The sequence below is a fragment of the Lactuca virosa genome, chromosome 8 (genome assembly GCF_052849685.1).
Source record: "Lactuca virosa cultivar CGN04683 chromosome 8, Lactuca_virosa_CGN04683_v6, whole genome shotgun sequence".
In the NCBI taxonomy this organism is placed as follows: domain Eukaryota; kingdom Viridiplantae; phylum Streptophyta; class Magnoliopsida; order Asterales; family Asteraceae; genus Lactuca; species Lactuca virosa.
Window position 1 is genome coordinate 152,256,320 of NC_136433.1, and position 12,296 is coordinate 152,268,615.

General features: G+C 35.9%; 2 protein-coding genes across 6 annotated transcripts; one reads left to right on the plus strand and one right to left on the minus strand.

The window, feature by feature from the left end:
* Positions 1 to 318: 318 nt before the first annotated feature.
* IRX3 (Cellulose synthase family protein) lies at positions 319 to 4,538 on the plus strand. The gene is made up of 10 exons (XM_079063557.1): positions 319 to 666; positions 758 to 954; positions 1,137 to 1,233; positions 1,313 to 1,433; positions 1,524 to 1,790; positions 1,872 to 2,217; positions 2,293 to 2,556; positions 2,694 to 2,906; positions 2,988 to 3,398; positions 3,490 to 4,538. Exons 1-10 carry the CDS (start codon positions 396 to 398, stop codon positions 4,423 to 4,425), a joined length of 3,123 nt encoding a protein of 1,040 aa, XP_078919683.1. The 5' UTR covers positions 319 to 395; the 3' UTR covers positions 4,426 to 4,538.
* Positions 4,539 to 5,148: 610 nt separating this feature from the next.
* On the minus strand, positions 5,149 to 9,696 carry LOC145128756 (AUGMIN subunit 8-like). 5 transcript variants are annotated; one of them, XM_079063561.1, is made up of 7 exons: positions 9,540 to 9,696; positions 9,158 to 9,190; positions 6,838 to 8,055; positions 6,497 to 6,733; positions 6,314 to 6,403; positions 6,127 to 6,234; positions 5,149 to 5,462 (listed from the first exon to the last, which is right to left on the minus strand). In XM_079063561.1, exons 3-7 carry the CDS (start codon positions 7,921 to 7,923, stop codon positions 5,400 to 5,402), a joined length of 1,584 nt encoding a protein of 527 aa, XP_078919687.1. In that variant the 5' UTR covers positions 7,924 to 8,055; positions 9,158 to 9,190; positions 9,540 to 9,696; the 3' UTR covers positions 5,149 to 5,399. The 5 variants fall into 5 exon arrangements, with proteins under 5 accessions (XP_078919687.1, XP_078919685.1, XP_078919684.1 ...); XM_079063559.1 differs by having other exon boundaries at positions 9,158 to 9,418; XM_079063558.1 differs by lacking the exon at positions 9,158 to 9,190.
* Positions 9,697 to 12,296: the final 2,600 nt, after the last annotated feature.

The window sequence follows — 12,296 nt, forward strand, 5'->3', positions numbered from 1 at the left end:
GATGATTTTGTTGTATTTATGATTAGAATGTAATCTATAGTTGTTATTTATCAAAGAATTAGCATTATTCAACATTTAATATTATGATACAAAATAATCAGCGAACATACAAAAATCAAATTATGCATATGGAGTCTATCATGTACTATATATCAATTAATTAATTTACTAAAACCTTTGAAATAAAGAAACCATATATAAAAGTAGTTGAAGAAAAACGAGAGGGAAACTTAACTTAAAGGCAACGGAGACCCTGCAACAAACCTATAGGTACATGAGGGACACCTCGAATCTAAAACGAAAACAACACCCCTCGTTCTTTCCATTAAAAGGAACCCTTCACCTCTCTCCATCTCCACCTCCACCTCCACCACCACCACCCTGTGTTCTCCGCCATGCAAGCCAGCGCCGGCCTAGTTGCCGGATCTCACAACCGGAACGAGCTCGTAGTCATCCATGGCCACGAAGAACACAAGCCTTTGAAGGATTTGACCGGTCAAGTCTGTGAGATATGTGGTGACGAGATCGGCGTCACAGTCGCCGGAGATTTGTTTGTAGCATGTAACGAGTGTGGTTTTCCGGTGTGCCGACCATGCTATGAGTATGAGAGAAGAGAAGGTAGCCAGAACTGCCCTCAATGCAAAACCCGATACAAACGTCTCAAAGGTTTGACTTTGACCTCAAAAAACTCAAAATCTTATCTAGGTTTGTTTGTCTGACGAATGGATTAAGTATTAAATATTAATTATACATATAGGAAGTCCTAGGGTTGAAGGAGACGACGATGAGGAAGATGTGGATGACATTGAACACGAATTTAATATTGATGATGATCAAAACAAGAACAACAATATTGCAGAAGCAATGCTTCAAGGAAAGATGAGTTATGGTCGAGGACATGAAGATGATGACAATGCTCAATATCCACCTGTCATTGCTAGCCGTTCGAAACCCGTAAGCAATAACTTTTTTTTATTATAAAGATCGAGACAGATAAGATTGTGTCTAGCTGATCATATCATGTTAGTTAGAAATGTAGAGTCCTCGAATCTCTCTCTAATATATACACTGTGTTTAGCTGATGTGGAACACTAACAGACACCAGGAACTAACTAGATTAAGTGTCATGGATGTAGGTAAGTGGTGAGTTCCCAATATCGAGCCAACCTCATGGAGAGCAAACGTTATCCTCGCTTCATAAACGTGTGCATCCTTATTCGGCTCATGAGCTTGGTACATTTTTTTACTTTTTTTATGTCATTTGCAATAATTAATAGTTATGAAATAATAATCGGATGAATTCCTTTCACAGGAAGCAGAAGATGGGATGAAAAGAAAGATGGAGGGTGGAAAGAAAGAATGGATGACTGGAAAATGCAGCAAGGAAATCTTGGTACTGAAGTTGATGATTCAGCTGATCCTGATATGGCCATGTATGTTTAATTTTGTCCTCAATGTAATAAAGTTTAAAGTTTCAAACTTTTATCGACTCATATAAAATTCGATCTTTTCATATGATACAGGTTAGATGAAGCAAGACAACCACTTTCAAGGAAAGTACCGATTGCATCCAGCAAGATCAATCCTTACAGAATGGTGATTGTGGCTCGTCTTTTTATCTTAGCCATCTTTCTTCGTTACAGACTCATGAACCCTGTGCATGATGCATTCGGGTTATGGTTGACATCTGTTATCTGTGAGATCTGGTTCGCTTTCTCATGGATCCTCGATCAGTTCCCGAAATGGTTCCCAATCGATCGTGAAACTTATCTCGATCGCCTTTCTCTCAGGTAGTGATCATAATCACAGACTAATAATTGGCTCTGATACCATGTTAAAATTTGTGAGCTCATTGGTTTTGTGATGCACAGGTATGAGAGGGAAGGTGAGCCAAATATGTTGTGTCCGGTGGATATATTTGTGAGTACCGTGGATCCATTGAAGGAACCTCCACTTGTTACGGCTAACACCGTTTTATCAATTCTAGCTATGGATTACCCGGTTGATAAAATCTCATGTTACATATCTGATGATGGTGCTTCAATGCTTACCTTTGAATCACTATCGGAAACCGCAGAATTCGCACGAAAATGGGTTCCGTTTTGTAAGAAATTTACAATTGAGCCGCGAGCTCCTGAAATGTACTTCTCGGATAAAATCGATTACCTTAAGGATAAAGTTCAACCCACGTTTGTCAAGGAAAGGCGCGCCATGAAGGTATTTTTTATTTAATATTATTTTTATGATGTTTTAGTATAACGATACCATGTTAAATTTTGTTTTTGTTGCCAGAGAGAATACGAAGAATTTAAGGTACGGGTCAATGCGCTTGTAGCGAAAGCTATTAAAGTACCCGCCGAAGGTTGGATCATGCAAGATGGGACACCGTGGCCGGGGAATAACACGAAAGATCACCCGGGAATGATTCAAGTGTTTCTTGGTCAAAGTGGAGGGACTGATGTCGAAGGAAACGAACTTCCTCGTCTTGTTTATGTTTCTCGTGAAAAGAGACCTGGTTTTCAACATCACAAGAAAGCCGGGGCCATGAATGCTCTGGTAATGATCACATCAGCTACACACAGTCTCATCGGACTATACATCTTGTAGTCTACCCTCTCTTTTAAGGGTTCTTTTGAAGAGAAATATAATTGTAACGAATATGTGATTGTTGTGAATGTTTCTTGGATATACAGGTGAGAGTCTCGGCGGTTTTGACGAATGCTCCTTTTATGCTGAACTTGGATTGTGATCATTACTTAAACAATAGCAAGGCTGCACGAGAGGCGATGTGTTTCTTGATGGATCCACAAATAGGAAGAAAGGTTTGCTACGTTCAGTTTCCACAACGGTTTGATGGCATAGACAGGCACGATCGATATGCCAACAGGAACACCGTCTTCTTCGATGTAAACATACAAAAATTATTAGTTTTTCTTTAATGAAGATGAAATTTGGTTTTTTATCAATGTGCTTTTTGTCTTTTTCAGATTAACATGAAGGGTTTAGATGGAATTCAAGGTCCGGTATATGTAGGAACAGGATGTGTGTTCAGAAGACAAGCATTGTACGGGTATGACCCACCAAAGGGTCCCAAGAGGCCGAAAATGGTGAGTTGTGATTGCTGCCCTTGTTTTGGACGCCGTAAGAAGCTTCCCAAGTATGAAAAACATGGACCGGGGGGCGATTTGGAAAACATCCAAGGATACGATGATGATAAAGAACTTTTGAAGTCTCAAATGAACTTTGAAAACAAGTTTGGACAATCGGCTATCTTTGTTACCTCGACTTTAATGGTGGATGGTGGAGTTCCACCATCTTCAAGCCCCGCATCGCTTCTCAAAGAAGCCATTCATGTCATCAGTTGTGGGTATGAAGACAAAACCGAATGGGGTTTGGAGGTAAAAACACATTTTTGTATGCTAGATGATTGAATCTCATATCAGACACAAACAGAGTCTTATTTGTGACAAATTCTCTTTTATCATGTAGTTGGGCTGGATTTATGGGTCGATCACGGAAGACATTCTAACAGGATTCAAGATGCATTGTCGTGGATGGAGGTCGATATACTGTATGCCAAAACGACCCGCTTTCAAAGGATCGGCTCCGATCAATCTCTCGGATCGTCTAAATCAAGTCCTCCGGTGGGCCCTGGGCTCAGTCGAGATCTTTTTCAGTCGGCACAGCCCAGTTTGGTACGGCTACAAAGGCGGTAACCTAAAATGGCTCGAGCGGTTATCCTATGTCAACACCACCGTCTACCCCTTCACCTCCCTCCCCCTCCTCGCATACTGCACCCTCCCTGCCGTCTGCCTCCTCACCGGAAAGTTCATCATGCCGGAGATTAGCACCTTAGCAAGTCTCTTCTTCATTTCTCTTTTTCTCTCCATTTTCACCACCGGAATCCTCGAGCTCCGGTGGAGCGGTGTCAGCATTGAGGAGTGGTGGAGGAACGAGCAATTTTGGGTGATTGGTGGCGTATCGGCTCATTTGTTTGCAGTTGTACAAGGTTTGTTAAAGATTTTGGCGGGAATAGATACGAATTTCACAGTGACATCGAAAGCTTCGGATGATGAGGATTTCGGGGAGTTGTACGCGTTTAAATGGACAACTTTACTCATTCCTCCGACTACTATTTTGATCATTAACATGGTTGGGGTTGTGGCGGGGATTTCTGATGCGATTAACAACGGGTACCAATCGTGGGGCCCACTATTTGGGAAGTTGTTCTTTGCTTTTTGGGTGATTGTTCATCTTTATCCGTTTCTTAAAGGTCTCATGGGAAAGCAGAATAGGACTCCGACTATTGTGGTTATATGGTCTATACTTCTTGCTTCGATCTTCTCGTTGCTTTGGGTCAGGATTGACCCGTTTGTGTTGAAGACTAAAGGACCCGATGTCAAGCAATGTGGACTCAATTGCTGAACATGAAATACCTCCTTCAAGTGAAAAGTTTTGTTCATTGTACTCGATGAAAAATGTTTGTTTCTGTTAAGATTGTAATCTAATGCCGATCAAAGAAAGTTTGTTTCTATTGAGAGTGTTTTCTGATGGTATATTTTGAATTTCTGTGTTGTGACGTTTAAGCATACAACAAAGTTTAACTTCTAGAGTAAATTACACATTTCATCCAAATGTTTGGTTTGTGGCACTAATGGTCCTAAAAGCATGGTGTCCTTGCATGTTTGGTCCCTCCACAATAGCTTAATTTGTTTTTTTTATAAGTTTTGATATTCCTTTGTTTCTACTTTAATCTTAGACCAAGTTAACTTCTAGAGTAAATTACACCTTTCATCCAAATGTTTGGTTTGTGGCACTATGGTCCTTAAAGCATGTTATCATTGCATGTTTGGTCCCACGACAGTAACTTAACTTTTTGTTTTTTTTTTTTTTAATCTTAGATTTGAACTTTTATGGGTTAGTTAAAATGTGTTTTTTGTTAGGATTTTTTTTTTTTTTGAAGATGAGGTGAAGAAAATAAAGAAGACAAGGACAAATTGATCATTTAGCATAGACTTAAGAGATACCACATCGATAAAAGCTATAATTTACTCTAACTTGTAATTTCTCTAATTTACTCTAACTTGTAAGTTCTCTTTATTTTTTGCATTTCTTTTCGAGTAAAGATGCTAAAAATTACAATAAGAATGAATAAAGCTAGAACCACTGCATTGCCATTGATATGGATACATTAACCGGTTACATTTTTTTGCTATAATTGCCCCCAACACCTCTCCTAAAGTGATGGGAGAAAAAGAAGCACTCACACACACACAAAAGAAAACTGTACACACACTATATCAACACACCATATGTTGTCGTTGACGTATTTTCTTTTTTTCTTAAGAATATAAAGTGAAGTTAGTGTAGAATGTGGATGGAGTCATTTATGGGCGAAATCATAGACTCTTGAAATCTTGTTTCAACTGTATGAGATGTGTCCTAAGGGTGTATTCCTCTACCTGTATATATCCAAAAAAAATCAACATCAAGATAATCCAAACGTTTCTACAAAAGACTTATTCTTACATACTGTATCTGCTAAGACTTGAACACTTGACCTATTCTACAGATACCCATGAGGCCCATACTTTGGCCCCCATGTTTGTGGGACTAAAGACATTATGTTTGCAGCATTTATAACATCCATGTTCATTAATAAGCTTCTTAATGGGCAAGTGGTCCACAATCTCTAAAAGCTTGAAAACGATTTACCTAATTTGCTAACCTAACTAATTTCTCTACACACTACATAATTACGTTTCTAAGAATAGAAAGATCGCATTTTTTATACATCCAAAAATGGAGAATGTTGCCAAAAGTTTCAATACGCGTGAACCCTATTATTGTATCAATCAGAAGAAAGAAAAATTACCCAATTAAAAGAGACATATCATAATCATATGGCACATCACATCACACAGACACATACCATATGCTTTAATTGCATATGGCATGATGGAGGACCACTTGGCTACCTAAACTTCCTGCCCATAACTTAACATAGAATGTTACTATTATGCTTTACTAAAAAGTTGTGGGACTAATATGTAATATGTTATTATGTTGTTCCTTTATAGTTTTAATAAACTTTTTTTACCATTTAAAATGTAAATATTTATTTACCTGTAGAGAAGATGCACAAGTCAATAAAGCTTCACATTGATCAAGAAGAGCTCTTTCTTGTGATGCTACAGTTGCAAGTTCAGAAACCACCCAATTTGTCCCCTCCAACTGTAACAAAAGGAATTTATTTATTCACTTTTTATATAAACTTCAAATGTATAAGTAACAGTAAAAGATATAAACTTACTCTTGATAGTGTAGATTGTAAGGAGGATCCAATCGACTGCATTACTTGAATAGCTGAATAAACCGCCGACTTCACACTTTGTATATTTGCCTGTAAATTGTAAAAACAAATGTTATTATTAATTTAATATATAGGTTATTCGATTTTGTCTATGTGGACGCCACGTAGGCATCAAAAACATACCGTTGCCCATCCAGTAACAGGAAGGCGTAAAGTACTTGCTTTTAGATCTTCAATAGCACCATGTAATGCAAAATTATGGTCTCTTTCAATTGAAAACCATTGATTTAAGTAACCAGTTTGAGTCATTAAAATCAAGTAAAGCTTTAACTGCAGTTTCATCTGGTTGATGTTAACCCTCTTTGCAGTTACTGAATCTTGAAGTCGTGACGTTGTTCTCTGTGCATTAAGTAAAGATCTCTGCATTACAAAATACGATAATATCAATATCGGTTTTCAGAATATTATTTTAATTTTTAATTAATATATACAAAACAGACAAATGAAAGAACCAAACCTCTTACCTCAGCCGTTAGTTTCTGAGAATTTAAGGTGGCTTCTGCGCCGGCGTTAACGAAACGCCACTGGACTTGCCGGTTATAAAGTAGGCGTAGATTATGAGCGTCTTCTATGCGATTCGCAACTTTTTTCCCCTTTTTAATGTCGGCGATAAATGTGAGAACAGAAACTGTATTCGAATTGCGTAATTGGGTGGAAGGAGTAGGAGTAGATGACGTCACGCCGCGACTAGGACTGACGCCTCTAGCGGCGGGTGGTGGTGGAGAAATTAAAACCCTTGCTCGTGATGGACTGACACCTCGTGAAATGATACCAGATGACTTATTTGGTGACTGAGATCGAATTGCGTTTTTTTCGGAAAAAAGATTGGATATTCTTTGTGGATTATAAGAAAGCGACGATGGTTTTCTTGAATTTCCGTTTGTGGATTTTGGAGTTACAGGTTCATGATCGGGTGGGTCGATGTTTTTGGTTAAAACATTAGAAGACCCGGTTCTGTTAGGCCATCTATGGTGATCAAATCGATCGAAAGGTTTAGAATTTTCTAAGTGATCGATGGTGTTTTTGCCTTTGAGAGGACTTCTATTTCTCTCCGGCGTAGCTTTCCGGTATGTCGGTGGTGGTGGTGTTACAGTCGGTTTATGGCCGACATTTGACGAAGGCTTCAATGTCCGATCAAACATGGCTTGTGGGGGAGGCTTCTCTTTCTTACTAATCGGCATTGAAAAAGCTGTTGATTGAAAAGCAACATTTAGACTTCGCATTCTTGAAGGCCATAACGACTCCGGCAATTTACTACTACCACTCGCCTTTCTAGCGGCGAGTTCGGTGTAAATAGATGTATCGTGAACTGGGGTGGAGGGGGGCGACGGCGACGGTGGTGTTGCTGCCGCTGGCGGTTGTCTGCGTCCGGCGGATACAGCTCTCTTTGAAATCGGCGCTGACGTTGAAGTTGTGACTGTTGTTTTCGTGTTTGGAGATGGAAAACGCCGTGGTGTAGGTGATTTGTACCTTGAATTAACGTCCCGATGAATTCTTCCATTGTTGATCTTTCGGGTCTCTGATGCTTGATTTGATTCACATACGTCCATCCACTCTATTCGAATTCAACCACATTGATGTCTTCTATCACACGAACAACACATTTGCCAAAAATAATCCACGAATTTCTTGAAAACACGATGGAATTTGCTTTCTTCTTCTTCTTCTGTGCTATCCTTTCACTGTCATTATTAAACAGAAGATAATATGATGAAAAAAGAAAAAAAGTGATAAAAAGTACACATCTTTACAGGCACACAGATCTGAAAATGCGAAACCTTTTGTAAATTGGAGCCAAAATAAAGCAAATGGATATCTTTGAATCATAATAACAAACTAAATATGATCATAAAAAACTAAACATCATCAAGAAAATTGCACTTTAAGAATATTACACTTACACTTACAGTTACAGCTCATAAAAAAAGGGGAAAAGTGCGTTTGTTTGATTGGAGGAATGCAACCCATTTAACTCAAATACTGGAAACAGTAGGAAGAAAGTGAAGGCAATAGGTACAAGAGAAGAGATGGAGGGGTGCGTAGGATAAGATTATGAGAAGAATCCTGCTAAAAAACACAAAAACTGCCACCTGTTGTCTCTTTCACGGATTTGCCATGGTCGACAGGACTGAAAGGAAAAGGAGTTGCAGAGTAATGGCGGAAATTCACACAATATAATCTTGAAAACATTGATGAACAAAAATACAATCCCACCGGATTGTTTTATACTTTATATTTATTCTTTGTTTGTCTACATCTGAGTAAAGATTATTTAATACAATCAACATTTTGAATTTTTAACTTTAGAAGCCTACTTTTTACATTTACAGTCAAAGGTCAACTGTAAATATTAGATTATGGTCAATAATAAGCATGTAATTATGGGATTATGGAAGCATCCATGGAGGACCATGTGCCAAACAGGATCATTGTCCCTCCTTGTTAGATTAATTCACTGAATCCGTTCACACAGACACAAAACATATATTTATCAATATAAAACTTAACCTAATTAACTAAAGGCTAAAAGATACTTTGGTTAAGATCTCATTATTACATAATGAAATGCATATTGAGATTGATTAAGCTGAAATGAAACAACATGAACACCTTTTAACTAAATACCACTTAATTACAGATGTATGAACCCTATATCATACCTATTCAAAAGATCAATATATTTATATCAATTTGATACCTGTAAGAACCTAGGAAGAAACCTCATATAAATTACAAAAATCCCTATTTTCTATAATATATCAGTAAAAATTTCAGGAACCATACATGATGTAGTGGCTGGATTCCGCAGATTTCTGTCTGAAATTTCAGGTACAGTGTCGAAGTAAGAGATATGAATATAAAATATATCATTCTACATCATATATTTTTCTAATAACGAAAACCAGATCTGCATAGAGATTGATTCTATTCTTTTTCATCTCGATGCTCTTGGATACCGGAGAAATGAAAATAAATATTCAATAAAAACTGATTAAACTTCTAACTCTTGTGTCACCATTAATGACATTAAACTTCACCTCGAAACTGAAAGTTGACAGTGAATTAGTTAATATGGCCAACGATTTTGAACGATACTAAACGTAATTTGAATTTTTCACCGGATGCACACAAATTAAAAACAGGATAGAGTGAAAAATAATCTAACCGGTGATCAATTAGAATGGATGACCGGAGATTGCTGAGAGAGATGAATATTCCGGCGACGCAGCCGTTAAATTTTGAATATTGAATCAGTCAATATCAGGAATTCGAAAAGCGGGAGAGAGAAAGAGAGACGGCTTCAAGTTATAAACAGGGAATCGTTCGGTTGAAGGAGAAGAGAAGTTTTTGTCACATTTTACTAATTACCAAACTAACCTTTAACATCTTCGTTTTAATTAAAATATTAATATTTTTAGTGAAATTGTAACATAAAAAATCTGATCCGGAAAAGCTAGTAGGTATAATCTGGCATGACCCTGGCCATAAAGAAAAGAAAATACATCTTATTTTTAATATTAAAAGCTTACAAACATAAATTTGATATGTAACTTATATATTACAAATACTTTGAAGATAGTTAAAAAATATATATTATAAGCATTGTAGTTGTAGTATTTTGTGTGCATAGAGTAAAATGCCCGTAAAATATAGCCGTTAAAATAATCAATAATAAAGTTTTAAATTTATTAAATAACAAAAAAAAAAAAAAACCATGAACACAAATAATCAAATCATTTCTCAATTCCAATTTTCAGCAATTCTCAGTGGTCACTTTTTCGCACTAGATAAAATCCTGTCTAATTCGATATAAAATATCTCGGGTAAACGTTCCAAAAAAACATATCGGGTAAATCTGACTCGGTTATCCACCCGGTTAAGTCATAAATATAGTCTTGTCCAAATATAAAGAACAATCAAAAGCCCAACCATCTATTCAGTTCAACCATTGGCAAAAAAAAAAAAAAAAAAAAAAAACCTTGCGTAAAGTCCGGCCTTTAGGTCTTGGGTTTTTGTGCAGCTGAATTGTTAATATGTGTATTCATTCATGTATATATGAGATACGCTGATACAGAAATCACACAAAGAAACGAACTAAACAGGGTATCCATAATAATAAATTCGTCCCATTATCATACTTTGTTTCTCATCATATAACAACGGTTAAAAAAGATTTAAGTGTAAGAATTAACTGGTTTCTTGGGTTTTTCTATTAAAAAAAATCGAGATTAAAATGAAAATTTTTCCAAAAGTTTGGGACTTTTCTGATAAAAACCTGTTTTTCATTTACCATTTACTTTCGAGAAGCATCCATATACAGACATAAACTAATTTAAAGACAAATAAACCCTAAAAACCTCGTATATAATGGTTAAAAGATCTTCAAAGTTTGTATAACGATTAAACCATGTTAATGAGAAAATTTTACTTGATGAATAAGATACCTCCATCTTTCAACATAAGAATTAATTTTGTTTGGTTCATATAAAAAGATATGTTATACATCAACTTCTTATAATTAGGAAATTGGAATACAACGTGCTAACAAAAACCCCAATTAGGACCACTGGAACCAAGCACGAAGTATCGATTACAATTCTCTCGATATGTCTCTGTCTTGTGGAGCTCAAGATCTCTTCATTCATTCATCAATTTATACTATATTATATTAGAAAAGAAAGTAGTTGTTTTCATATTTTATGTTAGATACTAATTTTAGATTTTCATCCTAAATACAATACATTGGATTTTCTAAAATTTGAAACGTACATAATACCCCCACTCCCTTGGGTCTCACATCAGACTTCATAATTTTTTGAAAAAATATACAGTCCGTCCTTAATTCAAATGTCAAATTACGTGTTTATTCTTTATTTTCATAACATAATTCAGATTGTCCATCGTTTGTTTTAAACATATACGTTTCATCCATACAAACATGAAATGACTATATATATATATATATATATATATATATATATATATATATATATATATATATATATATATATATATATATATATATATATATATATATCAGTGTTGTAAATATCGGCGCCTAGGCGCTAGGCGGTCTGCAACTGATTACGATTAGGGTGCTTGGCGGAAATTGGTCAATATCGGTCAAACTCAGGCTAGGCGGTCATCGGCGGTCCTTGGCGGGAAGATTTTAAAAAATTCAAAATTTCAAAATTTCAAATATTACCCCAAAATTTTCAAAACTTCAAAATTTTAAATTTTTAAATATTTAAATTTTCAAATATTATACCAAATATTTCAAAATTTCAAAAATTTTAAATTTTAAATTTTCAAATACTATTTTTTCTTACGATATATTAAATTTTAAAATAGTTTTATTAGTAATTTATGGTCCCCGATTAATCCTCCGATTAATCCCCGCCAAGCCAATTAATCGCTTGACCCCAGTCGTCCGCCGAACTACCGTCGAGCGATTTTTACAACCTTGATATATATATATATATATATATATATATATATATATATATATATATATATATATATATATATATATATATATATATATATATATATATCATTTGCTTTTTGTTTATCTATTATTTTGTATTAATGATAATTTTTAGAAAACCTTAATCTTTGACATAGTCTTCTCTCTCTCTCTCACACACACACACACATCATTGTTTTCAACTCCAACAACCACCAACTATCACTACTGGCACCTCCTATAAGGTTGCAACCACCACTAATCACCACCCAAACCCAAAAGAAACCAAAATCTAAAACCCTAACCCAGATGAACTCGGAATCTGAAAGATGATACTAGAACCAAACCCAAACTAGAATCTAAAACCTAAACCATGATATGAAATTGATACTAGAACCAAGCCAGAATAAGACGATGGAGCAAACATTTGAGAAGGTAAAAAGGGTGGGGTTTCTG